This window comes from Salvelinus fontinalis, chromosome 23 (genome assembly GCF_029448725.1).
Source record: "Salvelinus fontinalis isolate EN_2023a chromosome 23, ASM2944872v1, whole genome shotgun sequence".
In the NCBI taxonomy this organism is placed as follows: domain Eukaryota; kingdom Metazoa; phylum Chordata; class Actinopteri; order Salmoniformes; family Salmonidae; genus Salvelinus; species Salvelinus fontinalis.
In genome coordinates, this window is record NC_074687.1 from 7,786,691 (window position 1) to 7,804,431 (window position 17,741).

General features: G+C 41.8%; 1 protein-coding gene and 1 pseudogene across 1 annotated transcript; both read left to right on the plus strand.

The window, feature by feature from the left end:
• Positions 1-6,036: 6,036 nt before the first annotated feature.
• LOC129820810 (E3 ubiquitin-protein ligase TRIM39-like) lies at positions 6,037-7,713 on the plus strand (annotated as a pseudogene).
• Positions 7,714-10,806: 3,093 nt separating this feature from the next.
• On the plus strand, positions 10,807-17,431 carry LOC129820809 (E3 ubiquitin-protein ligase TRIM21-like). The gene is made up of 11 exons (XM_055877793.1): positions 10,807-11,247; positions 11,511-11,626; positions 13,025-13,078; positions 13,206-13,310; positions 13,778-13,879; positions 13,983-14,144; positions 14,261-14,398; positions 14,700-14,751; positions 14,989-15,015; positions 15,116-15,142; positions 15,294-17,431. The coding sequence occupies exons 1-11, from the start codon at positions 11,229-11,231 to the stop codon at positions 15,827-15,829; spliced, it is 1,338 nt and encodes a 445-aa protein (XP_055733768.1). The 5' UTR covers positions 10,807-11,228; the 3' UTR covers positions 15,830-17,431.
• The last annotated feature ends 310 nt before the right edge of the window (positions 17,432-17,741 follow it).

Sequence of the window (17,741 nt, forward strand, 5' to 3'; positions counted from 1 at the left end):
TCTACAACGAGTTCCCTAGTCTGACAATTCTGAGTTTCTGAGTCTAGGTGGCATGATTTCTCATTTATATTTGGGTTGTCATGAACAACTTTTATTGAGATAACCATGTTTAAATTGTACAGTATTGTAATATTTATTAGATGGCTGTATATTGTAGTGACACTTAGTAATTGGAATAAGGCTGTATTACTGTGTTCCATTTCACTTTCTGTATCATTTATTTAAAAAACAATGTGTGAAATGGACGACTGGTGGAGGGGCAGCAGAGAGGGTGGAGTCTCTGAGACTGGTTGGAGGTAGTGGTAGAGGGTGGAGTCTCTGAGACTGGTTGGAGGTAGTGGTAGAGGGTGGAGTCTCTGAGACTGGTTGGAGGTAGTGGTAGAGGGTGGAGTCTCTGAGACTGGTTGGAGGTAGTGGTAGAGGGTGGAGTCTCTGAGACTGGTTGGAGGTAGTGGTAGAGGGTGGAGTCTCTGAGACTGGTTGGAGGTAGTGGTAGAGGGTGGAGTCTCTGAGACTGGTTGGAGGTAGTGGTAGAGGGTGGAGTCTCTGAGACTGGTTGGAGGTAGTGGTAGAGGGTGGAGTCTCTGAGACTGGTTGGAGGTAGTGCTAGAGGGTGGAGTCTCTGAGACTATACATACCATGAACCAAACATGTTCTTCATTCTCTGGATGGTGATGAACAACAGGAAGGATTCTGCATTCTATACTCTCACTGCGTTTTAGGACATAATTATAGGACAAAGATGGCATCACAGACAGCTGGTAGCTTCTCACATTTACAGCAGCAATAACAGTTGTTATCTGAAGTGCTATTGCTTCATAAAATAGCTGCTAGAAGTAGACCAACAAAGAGTGCAAAGTGAATCTTTTCCAGATGAGAACAAAGAGAGAGAGAACAATACCAGAACCTGTTCTTCACAACCTTTCATCAAACCAAGAATGGGTTTACATCATTTAGTTCAGATAAGTTTATTAATTTGATCATTTAAAAAAAAAAACAAGCACACATAAAAACTTGAAAAAGCCTATACATGCACGTGAGTAACGGATAAAAAATAATAAAGTCTGGGACTTATTTCCATTGAGGTCCTTTTTGAGACAAGATGTCTAGGCAAGATCAAACACAGTTAAACACAGTATGGCAGTGAAATAATAAAACAGAGAAGAAGAACATCTCTCTCATTTCCAGTTACATCATAGGGGTTAATCATATGGGCACAGAAGACAACAAACATATTTTTACTTATTAATGCTCAGATGTTGCCCATAATGTTTTTATAGGCAGAGGCAACTCATTCCATTCTGAGGCTCCAGTATACAAGACAGTACCTTTCCCAGCATTACTCCTGAACCTGTATAAGCACACATCAGCAACACCTGATCTGGTGCTGTGACTGTGTGCATCCAGTAACACGAGGAAAGTAATCACTTAGATATCTGGGCGCAGGACCATAAATACTCCTGTAAACGAAACCTAGTCTAATCTGGGACATCCTCAACAGGCAGGACCATCAATACTCCTGTAAACCAGACCCAGTCTAATCTGGGACACCCTAGGCTCAACAGGCAGGACCATAAATACTCCTGTAAACCAGACCCAGTCTAATCTGGGACACCCTAGGCTCAACAGGCAGGACCAGAAATACTCCTGTAAACCAAACCCAGTCTAATCTGGGACACCCTCAACAGGCAGGACCATAAATACTCCTGTAAACGAAACCTAGTCTAATCTGGGACACCCTAGCCGCAACAGGCAGCCAGTTTAGTTCCTGAAAGCAGCTCCTGCCTTCAATACTACCCTGATCAGCTTATTCTGGGCTATCTGGAGCTTCCCCTTCATACATTTAGATAAGCCCCCAAATCAGGAAGTACTAGCTTAGTCAAAATGGCATGGAATCAGGAGTCCTTATCAAGCAGCTTGGATTTCTAGCCAAAAATGTTGTCCTGGCATTGTTGCTACCTTTGCAAAAGAAAAAGAGTTTGGCTGAACTCCTAACTCTATAATACTTCTTCACTTGGTTGCTTCCATACAAACCAGAACTGGTGAGCAGCTGGCTAACCAGCTTGCTGGCAACAGAAGTAAAAAAAGAGTTGAAACCATTGGCAATTTCTGCTTTTTCATATACCATCTCCCCCCTGATGTTCAGTCCGATACTGTTTAGTTTGGTTTTGGTAGTACTACTACAACCTAGTTCCTTAAATGATTTCCAAAGCTTTTTAGGGTCATTTTTGTTCTCATTTATTTTCTCAGAAAAGTAACCCCTCTTAGCCTCATCCATCCTGCTCTGTGCTTCATTTCTGTGATGTTTATATAGGACAAAATCACGCTGCTCTCGAGAGTTCTTACATTTCTTAAAGGCCTTATTCCTTGCTTGGATAGATTCTAGAATCTCCTGATGAAACCAAGGGCTAGATCTCTGCTTTACCCTGACCCGTCTAATGGGAGCCATCACATTCACCACATCAAGGGTCACACGAAACCAATGTTTCGGGTCATGACGGTCTCATCTGACAGAAACAGGAAGCCCACTAAAAAGGTCACTGAAACTTGAGCCGTAACAACGTGGCTTTAAATGACCATTAATATATTGTGAAGGAGCGCCACTATGCAGCACGTTCTTTTTTTGTTCTATTAGTCAATACTTTAGATTTATTCCTGTCAAGTATCTGGACATCATTCCACAGTTCAAACACTATTCTCTGAAGCAATCTAAGAAGTAAATCAGGCTATGTGCAAGATACAGATCAGCAACCATAACATATGTGACAGGCAGAGACAGGAATGGATTGTGGTCAAACCAGTCTTTTCAATGCCAGTAATCTACAGTACAAAATGTCCTTTGAAATTCTTATGAATTTGCTTTCAGTCAAAACAGCAGTAGGCGTTGTAATGCCCGTACTTGGTTCTATTCAACAGTTTGCAAAGGTGAAGGAAAGCCTCAGGCGTAAAGTGCTGGAGTTGTTGGCACACATAAAGGTAAGGTGAATTAAATACATGGTTTGTCTACTGCTTAGACAAAGGTAGACCTTCCACAGCAGTATCACAATGATGGGGAGTAGACTGCCACAGAATCCCTTTCAGCACACACAATCACTGTCCCTCTTTCCCCAGGGAACTGACAAAGAGAAAGATGTTTTCACCTTTGATGAGTCTAAATGAATCATCAGAGAACGTGCTGCTGAACTGAGCAGGGTAGTTCAGGTACGTCCCTCTGTGTAGTGAACAGAACGTATGTGACCTTATCTTACACGGTCATGAGTCATAATCAGTTGTCCTGTACCAGTCCTCACAGATCAGAGACATCTCCCTTCTGACCAGACTGACTGAGGAAGGATCTTGTCAAGAGGAGCGTCAAGACTTCATACTGCAGTGGGCTGTGGAACTAAACCACTCACCGCAGACTGGACAGGTAAATACACCATGGGGCAGTCACCACAGACTGGACAGGTAATTACACCATGGTGCAGTTACCACATACTGGACAGGAAAATACACCATGGGGCAGTCACCACAGACTGGACAGGTAAATACACCATGGGGCAGTCACCACAGACTGGACAGGTAAATACACCATGGGGCAGTCACCACAGACTGGACAGGTACATACACCATGGGGCAGTCACCACAGACTGGACAGGTAAATACACCATGGGGCAGTCACCACAGACTGGACAGGTAAATACACCATGGGGCAGTCACCACAGACTGGACAGGTAAATACACCATGGGGCAGTCACCACAGACTGGACAGGTAAATACACCATGGGGCAGTCACCACAGACTGGACAGGTAAATACACCATGGGGCAGTCACCACAGACTGGACAGGTACATACACCATGGGGCAGTCACCACAGACTGGACAGGTAAATACACCATGGGGCAGTCACCACAGACTGGACAGGTAAATACACCATGGGGCAGTCACCACAGACTGGACAGGTACATACACCATGGGGCAGTCACCACAGACTGGACAGGTAAATACACCATGGGGCAGTCACCACAGACTGGACAGGTACATACACCATGGGGCAGTCACCACAGACTGGACAGGTAAATACACCATGGGGCAGTCACCACAGCCTGGACAGGTAAATACACCATGGTGCAGTCACCACAGCCTGGACAGGTAAATACACCATGGGGCAGTCACCACAGACTGGACAGGTAAATACACCATGGGGCAGTCACCACAGACTGGACAGGTACATACACCATGGGGCAGTCACCACAGACTGGACAGGTAAATACACCATGGGGCAGTCACCACAGCCTGGACAGGTAAATACACCATGGTGCAGTCACCACAGACTGGACAGGTAAATACACCATGGTGCAGTCACCACAGACTGGACAGGTAAATACACCATGGGGCAGTCACCACAGACTGGACAGGTAAATACACCATGGTGCAGTCACCACAGACTGGACAGGTAAATACACCATGGGGCAGTCACCACAGACTGGACAGGTAAATACACCATGGGGCAGTCACCACAGACTGGACAGGTACATACACCATGGGGCAGTCACCACAGACTGGACAGGTAAATACACCATGGGGCAGTCACCACAGCCTGGACAGGTAAATACACCATGGGGAAATTAAAACGGACACAGAATAAATTTTTGTCCTAGACTAAAAATAATATTCCATGGAGATCCAGGATTTAGATTAATCTGTATCCGGGGAAACCGCCCAGCTAAACCTGGAACCGGTTTTAATACAACAGTCATACTGTACACAGCACACATCATGTGCAAACAGTGTTGACAGTCAGTTGCTGTTGAGGAAGTAACACGTGATTTACTGTTGGGAAATGCAAACAGAGAGTATTGTTAATAAACCACCTGACCTGTTGTTTACTAGATACCTGCTGGGAAATTCACAAGAAACAGAATGTGAGGAAACTCGAGATCAACAGGGACCAGACATGTTTCATGTCTCTATGAGTGACATTTATATGAAGTTGAACTGTAGATTAACCAGGCTGTTGATTTACAGGACTCCATTGTTGAACTGTAGATTAACCAGGCTGTTGATTTACAGGGCTCCATTGTTGAACTGTAGAATAACATGGCTGTTGATTTACAGGGCTCCATTGTTGAACTGTAGAATAACATGGCTGTTGATTTTACAGGGCTCCATTGTTGAACTGTAGAATAACATGGCTGTTGATTTACAGGACTCCATTGTTGAACTGTAGATTAACCAGGCTGTTGATTTACAGGGCTCCATTGTTGAACTGTAGAATAACATGGCTATTGATTTACAGGGCTCCATTGTTGAACTGTAGAATAACATGGCTGTTGATTTACAGGGCTCCATTGTTGAACTGTAGATTAACCAGGCTGTTGATTTACAGGGCTCCATTGTTGAACTGTAGAATAACATGGCTGTTGATTTTACAGGACTCCATTGTTGAACTGTAGATTAACCAGGCTGTTGATTTACAGGGCTTCATTGTTGAACTGTAGAATAACATGGCTGTTGATTTACAGGGCTCCATTGTTGAACTGTAGAATAACATGGCTGTTGATTTTACAGGACTCCATTGTTGAACTGTAGAATAACATGGCTGTTGATTTACAGGACTCCATTGTTGAACTGTAGATTAACCAGGCTGTTGATTTACAGGGCTCCATTGTTGAACTGTAGATTAACCAGGCTGTTGATTTACAGGACTCCATTGTTGAACTGTAGATTAACCAGGCTGTTGATTTACAGGGCTCCATTGTTGAACTGTAGAATAACATGGCTGTTGATTTTACAGGGCTTCATTGTTGAACTGTAGATTAACCAGGCTGTTGATTTACAGGGCTTCATTGTTGAACTGTAGAATAACATGGCTGTTGATTTTACAGGGCTCCATTGTTGAACTGTAGAATAACATGGCTGTTGATTTTACAGGACTCCATTGTTGAACTGTAGATTAACATGGCTGTTGATTTACAGGGCTCCATTGTTGAACTGTGGAATCACATGGCTGTTGATTTTACAGGGCTCCATTGCAAAGCAGTGGTTCAGAAGCAGAGGTTAGTGTCTGCTACCATTGTGTGTTATTATAGAAGTCAACATATACATTGTATTAATCAGTTAATTCATCTAATATGTTTTGTTTTTCTCTTAATATTTTTCCCTTAGTGACTCTGAATCACATTCCTGACTCGGGTACGTCAAATTCCACAGTTAACGTCTGTTTTTTTTTAAATAAACATAATTTTTGTAGTTGCTCATTGCTAACATGATTCTAAATGTCTGTTTCATTAGTTTGGAAATGGATTTCGAAAGCATCAGGTTGGTATGGTTCATTGCCAACGCAAATATTTATTCAAACGAGTTAATAACATGCAAAAACTAGTTTCAGTGTTCTAGTATGAACAGAAACTTAATTGGTTGCCTGTGTATCTAGGATGATATAACTAGGAAGTTTTTTTTATTACCATCATAAAAATCTTGTCACAAACAGTAAGGTTTCTCCTGCAAATATCTTTCTAATTTCTAACTTCATTTGATTTATCTCCTTACAGCTAAGATCACACGGGATTAAAAAACAGCCAACCCAAGTCTCCTACTGTCCCCTGACAGGAAAAGAGTGAAAATTAACACCATCATTGAGAACCCCTGGGATTACCATGAAACGACCCTCAAAATGTACAATGGTTGGTGGTGTGTACTGGGGACAAAAAGTTTTAACTCAGGAAGGCATTACTGGGAGGTGGGGGTCAGGAGCAAGGCAGAGTGGAGGATAGGGGGGGGGGGTTAGAGAGTCAGCAACATGACAAGGCTTTTTTGAGCTGAGTCCAAAGAGAGGTTACTGGACTCTGCGTCTGCAGCTTGGACAACTCATGACGGGTGCAACTGCACCAGTCACTATACTGAACCAGGTTGTACCCTCAAAGGTAGGGGTCTATCTGGATATAGAGGAGGGACAGGTCTCCTTCTATGATGCAGCGAAAAGGCGGCATATTTACACTTTTGATGTCGACTTTGATCAATCTGAAAAGATTTACCCCCTTTTTCACACCATTGAGACAGACAGAGGGATGTTTTTTTTTTGTAGTTTCATACCTATGATTTGATCAATCTGTTTCACACCATTGAGACAGACAGAGAGCTAGTTATTCTGTAGTTTCATCTTCCTAGAGTTATGGTCACTCTGACAGAGTTCCAGAGTTCCTCTGTGGAGATGAGATAACCTTCTAGAAGGTTATGTATATATAGTAAATATGCACATACAGTAGGTTTAAAGGCTTACATAGAGCTCACCACCACCCACTTTATTGTACAGGTCTTTCTAGCAACTGAAAATCTTTTATTTTCAGCTCGCATTGAATGAAAATTACATTTAACCGTGATATGTGTTTTTCATTGCATCTACTCATAATACTTTCTATCGACATTGAGTGTTATATTAGTTACTGTAGTAAAAAATAAGTCGAACTTTGTCTGGAAAAATAGTCAAACTGGATCTTCAGATTGACTCTGTACCGGTACCCCCCCCCCCCTGTATATAGCCTCCACATTGACTCTGTACCGGTACCCCCTGTATATAGCCTCCACATTGACTCTGTACCGGTACCCCCTGTATATATCCTCCACATTGACTCTGTACCGGTACCCCCTGTATATAGCCTCCACATTGACTCTGTACCGGTACCCCCTGTATATAGCCTCCACATTGACTCTGTACCGGTACCCCCTGTATATAGCCTCCACATTGACTCTGTACCGGTACCCCCTGTATATAGCCTCCACATTGACTCTGTACCGGTACCCCCTGTATATAGCCTCCACATTGACTCTGTACCGGTACCCCCTGTATATAGCCTCCACATTGACTCTGTACCGGTACCCCCTGTATATAGCCTCCACATTGACTCTATACCAGTACCCCCTGTATATAGCCTCCACATTGACTCTGTACCGGTACCCCCTGTATATAGCCTCCACATTGACTCTGTACCGTAACACCCTGTATATAGTCTCCACATTGACTCTGTACCGGTACCCCCTGTATATAGCCTCCACATTGACTCTGTACCGGTACTCCCTGTATATAGTCTCGCTATTGTTATTTTACTGCTGCTCTTTAATTACTTGTTACTTTTATTTCTTATTCCTATTTTCTTTTTTCCTTTTTTTAAACTGCATTGTTCGGTTAGGGGCTCGTGAGTCAGCATTTCACTGTAAGGTTACCTGTTTTATTCGGCGCATGTGACAAATAACATTTGATTTGATTTGAACAAGAGCTTTATCATACTGCTGCTTGCCATCAGAGGGAATCTGCACTGTTGTGGAACTGATCCTGAAGTAAACAATGTATTTCTGTTTGCTTTCAGTTTCACTTCTCAGTCAAAAGACAGAAGCCAGTGCCAACATCTGAGCATTTGTAACCGACTGGCTCAAATCGGTCTTACAGTATGTAGCAAAATTTGAAATGGTATTTTTTTTTACATTGGATAAAAGTAGAGACTCAGAGCTACAAAATGGTATTTTATACACTACAGTTGGGAAAGGAATTTTGCTTTGAAAGTTGATTAACTTGTAAACTCATTTCTGAGAAAATGGCCTTTGAATGTTTTGGTGCTACTACTGGAGAGCTCTTCTTTGTCTACACCCATTCAGCATCATTCACACCCTCTTAATAAGCCACACCCATCTCTTTAAGGGTTGATCCAAGCGTTCTGTACTAACAACAGCAGTCAAGCACCCAAGTTAACTTGCTAGCTACTTCCAGACATCTAAGTGAGAGAACATCTCACAGAATATTATAGGCCCAAGTAGAGCTGGTTAGGCTGTTATGTTATCCAGAGCGTTGGTGACTGCAACTGTGCTGTCAAATTGTCCGTTCGTAAATTCAGAGCGTTTCGCACAGTGTGTCACGACTTCGACCGAGGCAGGCTCTCCTTCCCGTTCGGGTGGCGCTCGGCGGTCGTCGTCACCGGCCTATTAGCTGCCACTGATCTTTTTCTCCCCCTCCCTATGTGGTTATTGGGTTCACCTGTGGTGTATTAGGGTTAATTAGTTGGGCTTATTAGTCAGCCGGCCCGCACCTTTCTTTGTGCGGGATTGTTTGCTTGTAAGTAGTGGTGTTGATTGTGTGCTACGTGTTTTCTGGACTGTGTTCCTTTTCCCCGTGTCTGGGGTTGGTTAGATAGTACACCCAGTGTGTTAATAGGGTGGACTAGATTGTCCGTGTTCATTAAAGAACATTTTGTATTTGGCACCTGCTGTTTCCTGCGTGTTGACTCCACACTCCGACACCCAGGCCTTACACAGTGGACTCTCTGGTCAATGAGTTTACTGAAGTTTACTGACATCCAGCCATATTCAACGGGTATTGAGCGTTTGTAAATTCATCAATTATTCTGCGCTCTCTGGCACACTCAGACGAGAGTGCTCTGAAATCGGAGTAGATGGCCAGACTGAATTTACGAACGCACCCGAAATGGTTACTTGCATAGTGGAGTCTTTTGTTAAGACATGTAGCTAGCTAGCTAAACAATTAACCATAATCCCAACTCATGACGTTACTACCCTGCATGAATCTGCAGGTAGCTAACCTACCAGGTTGTAACGATGTGCGCTGGGAGTCAGGAAGCAAGTTCAGGGATTGAGTGTTTTAATCAATAAACACAACATAATACCAACTAAGAAACACGAACAACGCACAGAACTGACACAGGAACAGAAACAATAATGCCTGGGGAAAGAACCAAAGGGAGTGACAGATATAGGGGAGGTCATCAGGAAGGTGATGGAGTCCAGGTGAGTCTCATGAGGCGCAGGTGCGTGTAACAATGGTGACAGGTGTGCGCCATAACGAGCAGCCTGGTGACCTAGAGGGCGGAGAGGGAGCACACGTGACACAGGTTCAACGTTAGCTAGCTAACATTAGGCTATAGCTAGCCAAGAAAATGTCTCTTTCTCTCAAAATTAGAAACATTTAATGTCAGATAATGTAGCTAGCCAGACTCTTACCCGTATAATGTTACATCATTCATGGATGCGTCTCCACTGATTTCAAAACTCAGTCCTCCAGAAAGTGGAGAGCAACATTTTCGCAGTTTTAATACATACAATACATTTATTTATTTTTTATCCGCGTTTACGTTCAAACTGCTCTCCTGTGAAGTAGTAGCCTCATGCAGCGCAACACATCGCCATCACATAGAGTTGATCAGGCTGTTGATTGTGGCCTGTGGAATGTTGTCCCACTCCTCTTCAGTGGCTGTGCGAAGTTACTGGATATTGGCGGGAACTGGAACACGCTGTCGTACATGTCAATCCAGAGCATCCCAAACAGGCTCAATGCCAAACCTTCATACCATAATCGCAACACACAGCCCACATCGTTGTCACCACATTAGCTAACATCATCGTCAACATAGCAACTAGAACTAACACATCCTAGGTTTTGTATTGAAGTCAATGTATCCAGAGGAGGACAGAAGCTAGCTGTCCTCCAGCTACTCCATGGTGCTACCCTACAGAGTGCTGTTGAGGCTACTGTAGACCTTCATGTTAAAACAGTGTGTTCTAGTCAGTTATTAGGTGCCATGTGAATAATTATTTTAGTATACTTGTATCTAAAAATGACAACTTTTTCACTATTTCAATTTTTATGAAATTCATTGAGTGTGATGGTCCTCCCCTTCCTTCTCAGAGGAGCCTCCTTTGATGTGAAAACCGGTTGGGTTTGTTTGGGTCATTCCAACTGCAAGTACAGTTCTTGTTTTGACGAGCCTTTTCTGTCCGTCAATGTGAATATGAATTTGCATTTGTAATTCCTTTAACAAACTGAAAATCAAACTTCTGACACCTCACCATTAAAATGGAAATTTACACCCTATCGGATTATAACAACAAGCTATGGTATTGAACATGAATTCAGTCGTTTGGAACAGCGTGCATTTTCTCCCCATACTGGTTTGCTTTTCCTTTCAAATATGCCAACAGGGTAAATAAAGTATTTATCCAATTCTCCTGTTTTGGTGTTTTCCAAGTCCAACTCTCATAAAACCCTAACTTCCCAACATGTAATCCTACGACTGAAAGAATGAAATGAAAAGAATGTTTGTTGCGCACTAGGGGGCGGGGAGTGTCGAGTTACAGTTGATATCCTGTTTACTGAATATTTCCTCTTCAGTCTCTGTGGGGAGCAGGCTAGGCTACTAACTCTGTACTAGACATTTCAATTATGTATAAAAGCTTCAGAAACAATGAAAAATAGGACTGCAGGTGAGTCAATTGCTGCAGTAAGACTACAGAGAGGCACATATGGCATGTTGGAGCTGTTTTATAGCTTTCACTGTGTTTTTTCAAATATTCAAAAATGCATATTTTTTATTAAATTTGATCCAAGCAGTATGATTAAATAATATATGTTTTTATGTTGTTATTGTTGCTGTTGAAAGTCTATTTTTACCCTGCAGTTTTTTTGGAAACAAATGAGATCTGCTGTTAATGGCTTTGTGCTCATTGGTTGTGATGGTCATTTCCAGAAACATTTAAGGACTGCCAGAGCTTTGGAAGTTTTGGCAAATCTTGTGGAAAAGTAACGCATCCATATGATTGTTGTTCAGAACCATTTGGGAAGCCTAATCTCAGCCTTTATCAGGTAAGGAAAACAACAGAGAAGTCAATTTACACTGTGTGTGTGTGTGTGTGTGTGTGTGTGTGTGTGTGTGTGTGTGTGTGTGTGTGTGTGTGTGTGTGTGTGTGTGTGTGTGTGTGTGTGTGTGTGTGTGTGTGTGTGTGTGTGTGCAACCTTTATTTTCAAATCGCTGTTGGCTGGGTGCCAGTTTTTTTTTCTTGTTCTTTTTTTGGATGTAAACAACTTCAGAGTTTCACAACTTCCTCTTCAAATCAACTTCTTCTTCAACTCAACTTCTTCTTTAACTCAACTTCTTCTTTAACTCAACTTCTTCTTCAACTCAACTTCTTCTTCAACTCAACTTCCTCTTCAACTCAACCTCCTCAACTCAACCTCCTCTTCAACTCAACTTCCTCTTCAACTCAACTTCCTCTTCAACTCAACTTCCTCTTCAACTCAACTTCTTCTTCAACTCAACCTCCTCAACTCAACCTCCTCTTCAACTCAACTTCTTCTTCAACTCAACTTCCTCTTCAACTCAACTTCCTCTTCAACTCAACTTCTTCTTCAACTCAACTTCCTCTTCAACTCAACCTCTTCAACTCAACCTCTTCAACTCAACCTCCTCAACTCAACCTCCTCTTCAACTCAACTTCCTCTTCAACTCAACTTCCTCTTCAACTCAACTTCTTCTTCAACTCAACCTCCTCAACTCAACCTCCTCTTCAACTCAACTTCTTCTTCAACTCAGCTTCCTCTTCAACTCAACCTCCTCTTCAACTCAACTTCTTCTTCAACTCAACTTCCTCTTCAACTCAACTTCTTCTTCAACTCAACTTCCTCTTCAACTCAACTTCTTCTTCAACTCAACCTCCTCTTCAACTCAACTTCCTCTTCAACTCAACTTCCTCTTCAACTCAACTTCCTCTTCAACTCAACTTCTTCTTCAACTCAACTTCTTCTTCAACTCAACTTCTTCTTCAACTCAACTTCTTCTTCAACTCAACTCCCTCTTCAACTCAACTCCCTCTTCAACTCAACTTCTTCTTCAACTTAACTTCCTCCTCAACTCAACTTCCTCCTCAACTCAACTTCCTCCTCAACTCAACTTCTTCAACTCAACTTCCTCTTCAACTCAACTTCTTCTTCAACTCAACTTCCTCTTCAACTCAACTTCCTCTTCAACTCCTTCTTCAACTCAGCTTCCTCTTCAACTCAACTTCTTCTTCAACTCAACTTCCTCTTCAACTCAACTTCTTCTTCAACTCAACTTCCTCTTTAACTCAACTTCCTCTTCAACTCAACTTCCTCTTCAACTCAACTTCTTCTTCAACTCAACTTCCTCTTCATCTCCTCTCTGCATCTAATTCTAGAATAGGTCCAGTGTTGATGAACTTCTACCATATTTATTTTTGTTTACAGATAATCTCAAGACCACTGAAGAAATGTAATATTATTGTTAAGAATTTTTTAAAGGTAAATGTAATACTTTTACAGAATTATTGATTGAATGCTTTGGTATTGTATTGTTATGTCAAGTCATGTCATGTTGTGTCAAGTCATTGAGACACTATAGAGTTCCTAATAGTTGTTTTCTGTGTAGGGGCCCTCTCGGATTACCACCTTGGAAACAAGCCAGTCTCCATCTCTGGATGAGTGTAAAGCCATAATCAGAGATCTGGCCACAGAGCTACATCGGATATCAAAGGTAGGCCTGGTTAACATCTGAACAGGATAACTCTGTGTGCTACTCAACAGCATTACATGTTCAGAAATGGTAACGGTCCTGTGTGTAGCTGGTGTAGAGAGTCAGAACAAATGGAAAATTGATCAGCGGTGGCTAGAAAGCCGGTGACGTTGACCTCCCGAACAAGGAGAACTTCGGGGAAAGTCGTGTCAGAAATAGAAGAGCAGTAGGGATAGAACCGGCCCGATACGGTAACACAAACATTTGCATTGCATCATCTGATCGCCATGGAACATTTGAATGAATAAATACCAAAAAATAGGGAGATAAGAATAAAGAGTTTGACATTGTAAAAGGACACATGCAAATTGCATGTGCTGCTTACCCTGCCATTCAAAACAGATAGAGAGAGAGACGAGGGTCGAGGGGAACAGGTAGGCGTTTTCCCTTCAACCTTTCAGTTGTATATGTGTTTTCTATCTCCATAGTATCAAGATAACTTCACCTCCAGCCACGAGGATGGCTACAGCCTGGCAGAGTGTCAACAGTTCATCCTACAATGGGCGGAGGAGTTGAGCATCTTACCAAAGGTACTGTTGATAACAACCACCAAAAAAAAAACAGCAACATTAATGCATCCATGCAATGCTGCTGTAATGATTGTGTACGAGTGACAAACATCTGATTTTAAAGATATCCGTGGGGCAAAGCAGGAGCTCACCAAAGGCCCTGCGTACCTGCTGGGAGGACTATGAGGTAGAGGAGAGAACATCTCCAAAAGAGGCTGAGAGAAGACTGGCAGAAGCTCAGCGCATCGTCTCAGAATGGGCTGCAGGACTACAATCACGAAAACAGGTCTCACAACTAACAACAAATAATTAAAACAACCTGTGCTTATTATGACAAAAATAAAAGCATTTCAACTTTTTAAGGTTAGTAAATTCTCACATATAATTTCTGTGTCTCTGTAGGACTCAGTGTGTCCAGGAGAGGATGTGTGTTCAGTCCTGCAGGATCTTGAGGCACAGTGGAAGAGAGGGAAGCTACCCAACATGCTCCCTGTCATGGACTTCCTCATCTGGACTGTGTTACAGGAACAGCCTCAAGAGGTGTGGCATGATAGTAACCTAGTAGGATAGGTTTTTTTTTTTCTCTTAATTTATGATGTTGGAATATATTTGGTCCCGTGTGGCTCAGTTGGTAGAGCATGGCGCTTGCAACGCCAGGGTTGTGGGTTCAATTCCCACGGGGGGACCAGGGTTCAATTCCCACGGGGGGACCAGGATGAATGTGTATGAACTTTCCAATTTGTAAGTCGCTCTGGATAAGAGCGTCTGCTAAATGACGTAAATATTTCTGAGTGATTAGTAGGATAATTCATCATTAATCATCGGTCACTTTGTCGTACAGGGCTCCATCCCAGAGCTGTGGCTCAAATCCAAGCAGAGATTCAAACACTCAGGTACATCTCCTTTTCAACATGAGCTAAGATAACATGAGTATTACATTGACTGTAGGCCTACACAATACTTTCAGTATATCATTTGACCTGCACGAAACCTCTTTTTTTTTTCAGTCCTCAAACACTTTTTAAATCTGCACGAAACCAATTTTATCATTTCTCAAACACTTTCTGTTCGATTAAGCAAATGCCTGCATGAATTGACATTTCTTCAAAATGCTTTCATGTTGTCCTCAGCCTTCACCACAGTGATTCCACAACCAGGTAAGCAGTAGGATTAAAAATAAATTCAGTTGAATTCACTTTTTTCAAATTACTTTTCGGTTGTAAACTCATCAGGTTTTCAAACGTTGTTTTATTTCAGTATGGGACTGGATAAGCAAAGCATCAGGTAAATGAAACTACTAAACCATTATGATTTTTCAACATGACAATGGCAGTCTTAATTCAGAATTGTTTTTAATATTTTTGTTTTATTCACAAAGAATATTGTTACATTATGTAAATCAATAATCCTGTCATTTTTTTTTTTAAACTTACAGTTGACATTCTCTTGGACCCTGAATCAGCCAATCCAGATTTCATCGTGTCCAACAATCAGAAACGTGTGAGAGTGGGAAAAATAATAGAGAGTAAACATGATCCTAGAGACGGATACGGTCACTACCGCGCATCTCACAAGTATGATGGGTGGTGGTGTGCACTGGGAACGCAGGGCTTTACCAAAGGTAGGCATTACTGGGAGGTGGGGGTGGAAGGGAAGAGAGACTGGAGGATTGGGATAACCAGGGAGTCTGCACAAAGAAGAGGCTTCGTTGAACTGAACACGTCGACAGGTTACTGGGCACTACGGATGCAGGTCAGTGGGCTGAAGGCTCTAACGGTTCCGGCTGTCGATATCAAGATTCCAGAACATCTCAAGAAGATCGGGGTCTACCTTGACATTGAGGAAGGGCAGCTCTCCTTTTATGATGTTGTAGCACGCAGTCATATCTACACCTTCAATGACACGTTTTCTGAACAGGTTTATCCAGTCTTTGGCACAGTAGAGACAGACAGAGACCTTGTCATACTGTAGTACACAGCACAATGGAAAAGAAAAGTCACAGAAGTTATTGAGGATGTCTCATGACTAAGAACCACTGTAGACCACACTAGACCACAGGCCTTCATTTATTCTAAGTGATGACATTACCCTATTTTTAACAGGGACATTTGGGGAAATTACTCCGCCCACTTGCTTTACGACGGTACCAATTATGCCAAAAAACACAGCTAATTCCATACACGGCGTTTACAATATTTAGTAACTTCGTTCTGAACATGTTCTCTTCTGTCCCCAAGCAGTAATCCATAATGGTGACCATGTCCTATCCTTACTCCAGTTATACTGTAGCAATTTGATTTCTATCTTTCTTTCTTTATGGGAAAAGCTTTACTTTGTGAATTTATTGATAAGGTGACATTAGATGTTTACTATGATTTCATCAGTTGAGGTTAGCTACAAAAATAATTATATTTATTTTTTCATACTTCCTCAATGAGTTTGTACAGTACTGACAACACTATAGAGGCTAAAATCTGTTTATTTTTTTGTTTTGCACTTAGCACTTTGCACTTTCTGTTATTCTTTCAGGTATGGATTGAACGGAGTATATTTTAGTATCTTGGTTTCTTTGGTTTGATATTTTATTTCATGAAACATGGGAAAAACATGTTGCCTTTATATTGTTGTTCAAACAGACCATTTAAAGAATTAAATTCAAGACAATTCATGAGGACGTTTATATAGGCACAGATGATGTCCAAACCAATCAGATGTATTCGTCTCTCACCAGCCAGCTTGTTTATGATTTAAGACTGTGTTTATGAGGTAGGACCGTGTTTATGAGGTAGGACCATTGTTACGGGATTTTTATGAATAATGACTAAAATATGCATACATTTGACTTAGAATTATAACTAAACAGAATACTACTACGTTACTGTATGGATGAATGAATCTTATTATAATCGTAATGCTGAATATAATGTGTTCCTTGTTAGAAAGAATGGAGTAATCTTCAGACAGGCTGGAATGATGTGTTCCTTACAGGAAATGTTGTCTCTACCCACGGAGGGGAAAGACCTTGGGTTGGTTGTAGATTGTTTAACAGGTGGCAGACAGTAATGCAAGAACGCTAACTGTACTGCCATTGTATCCGAGAGGAGGAAGGACATTTTAAAACCTATGACGTCAGTTTTATTATATAACCTGATGTAAATTGTACTATGATGTCACGTTCCTGACCTTGTTTTCCTTTTGTATAGTTGTGTTTAGTGGGTCAGGACGTGAGCTGGGTGGGCAGTCTGTGTTGTTTGTTCTATGTTAAGTGTCAGGTTTAATTGACCTTGTATGGCTCTCAATCAGAGGCAGGTGGTTTACGTTTTCCTCTGATTGAGAACCATATATAGGTAGGTAGTTTCACATTGTTTGTTGTGGGTGGTTGTCTTCCGTGTCTGTGCACCACACGGGACTGTTTCGTTTGTTCGTTCGTTTGTGTCGTCGGTACCTGTTCATGCGTTCTTCGTGTATATGTAAGTTCGTTTGTTCAGGTCTGTTGACTTCGTTTATTATTTTGTAAATTCTCAAGTGTGTTTAGTTTTCGTCTTGTTTAATAAATATCATGTCATATCACAACGCTGCGCTTTGGTCCAATCCCTACTCCTCCTCTTCTTCCGAAGAGGAGGAGGACAACCGTTACATATGATCAGTACTCTCGAGAATAAACGCTATTGATTGATTGATTTTGAGACTGGTTTCTGTCCCTTTTATGCTAATAAGTATCTTACAAATTCTTATGGATGGGCAGAGTGTTTTAATTGAATTGGTTGATAAACATATAGGAATTAAATTCCTTTAACAACCGTGTTGAGGTAGGTGTAACGATCTTCGTTGGGAGAAAGAGAGGAGGACCAAAGCGCAGCGTGGTAAGTGTTCATGCTGAATA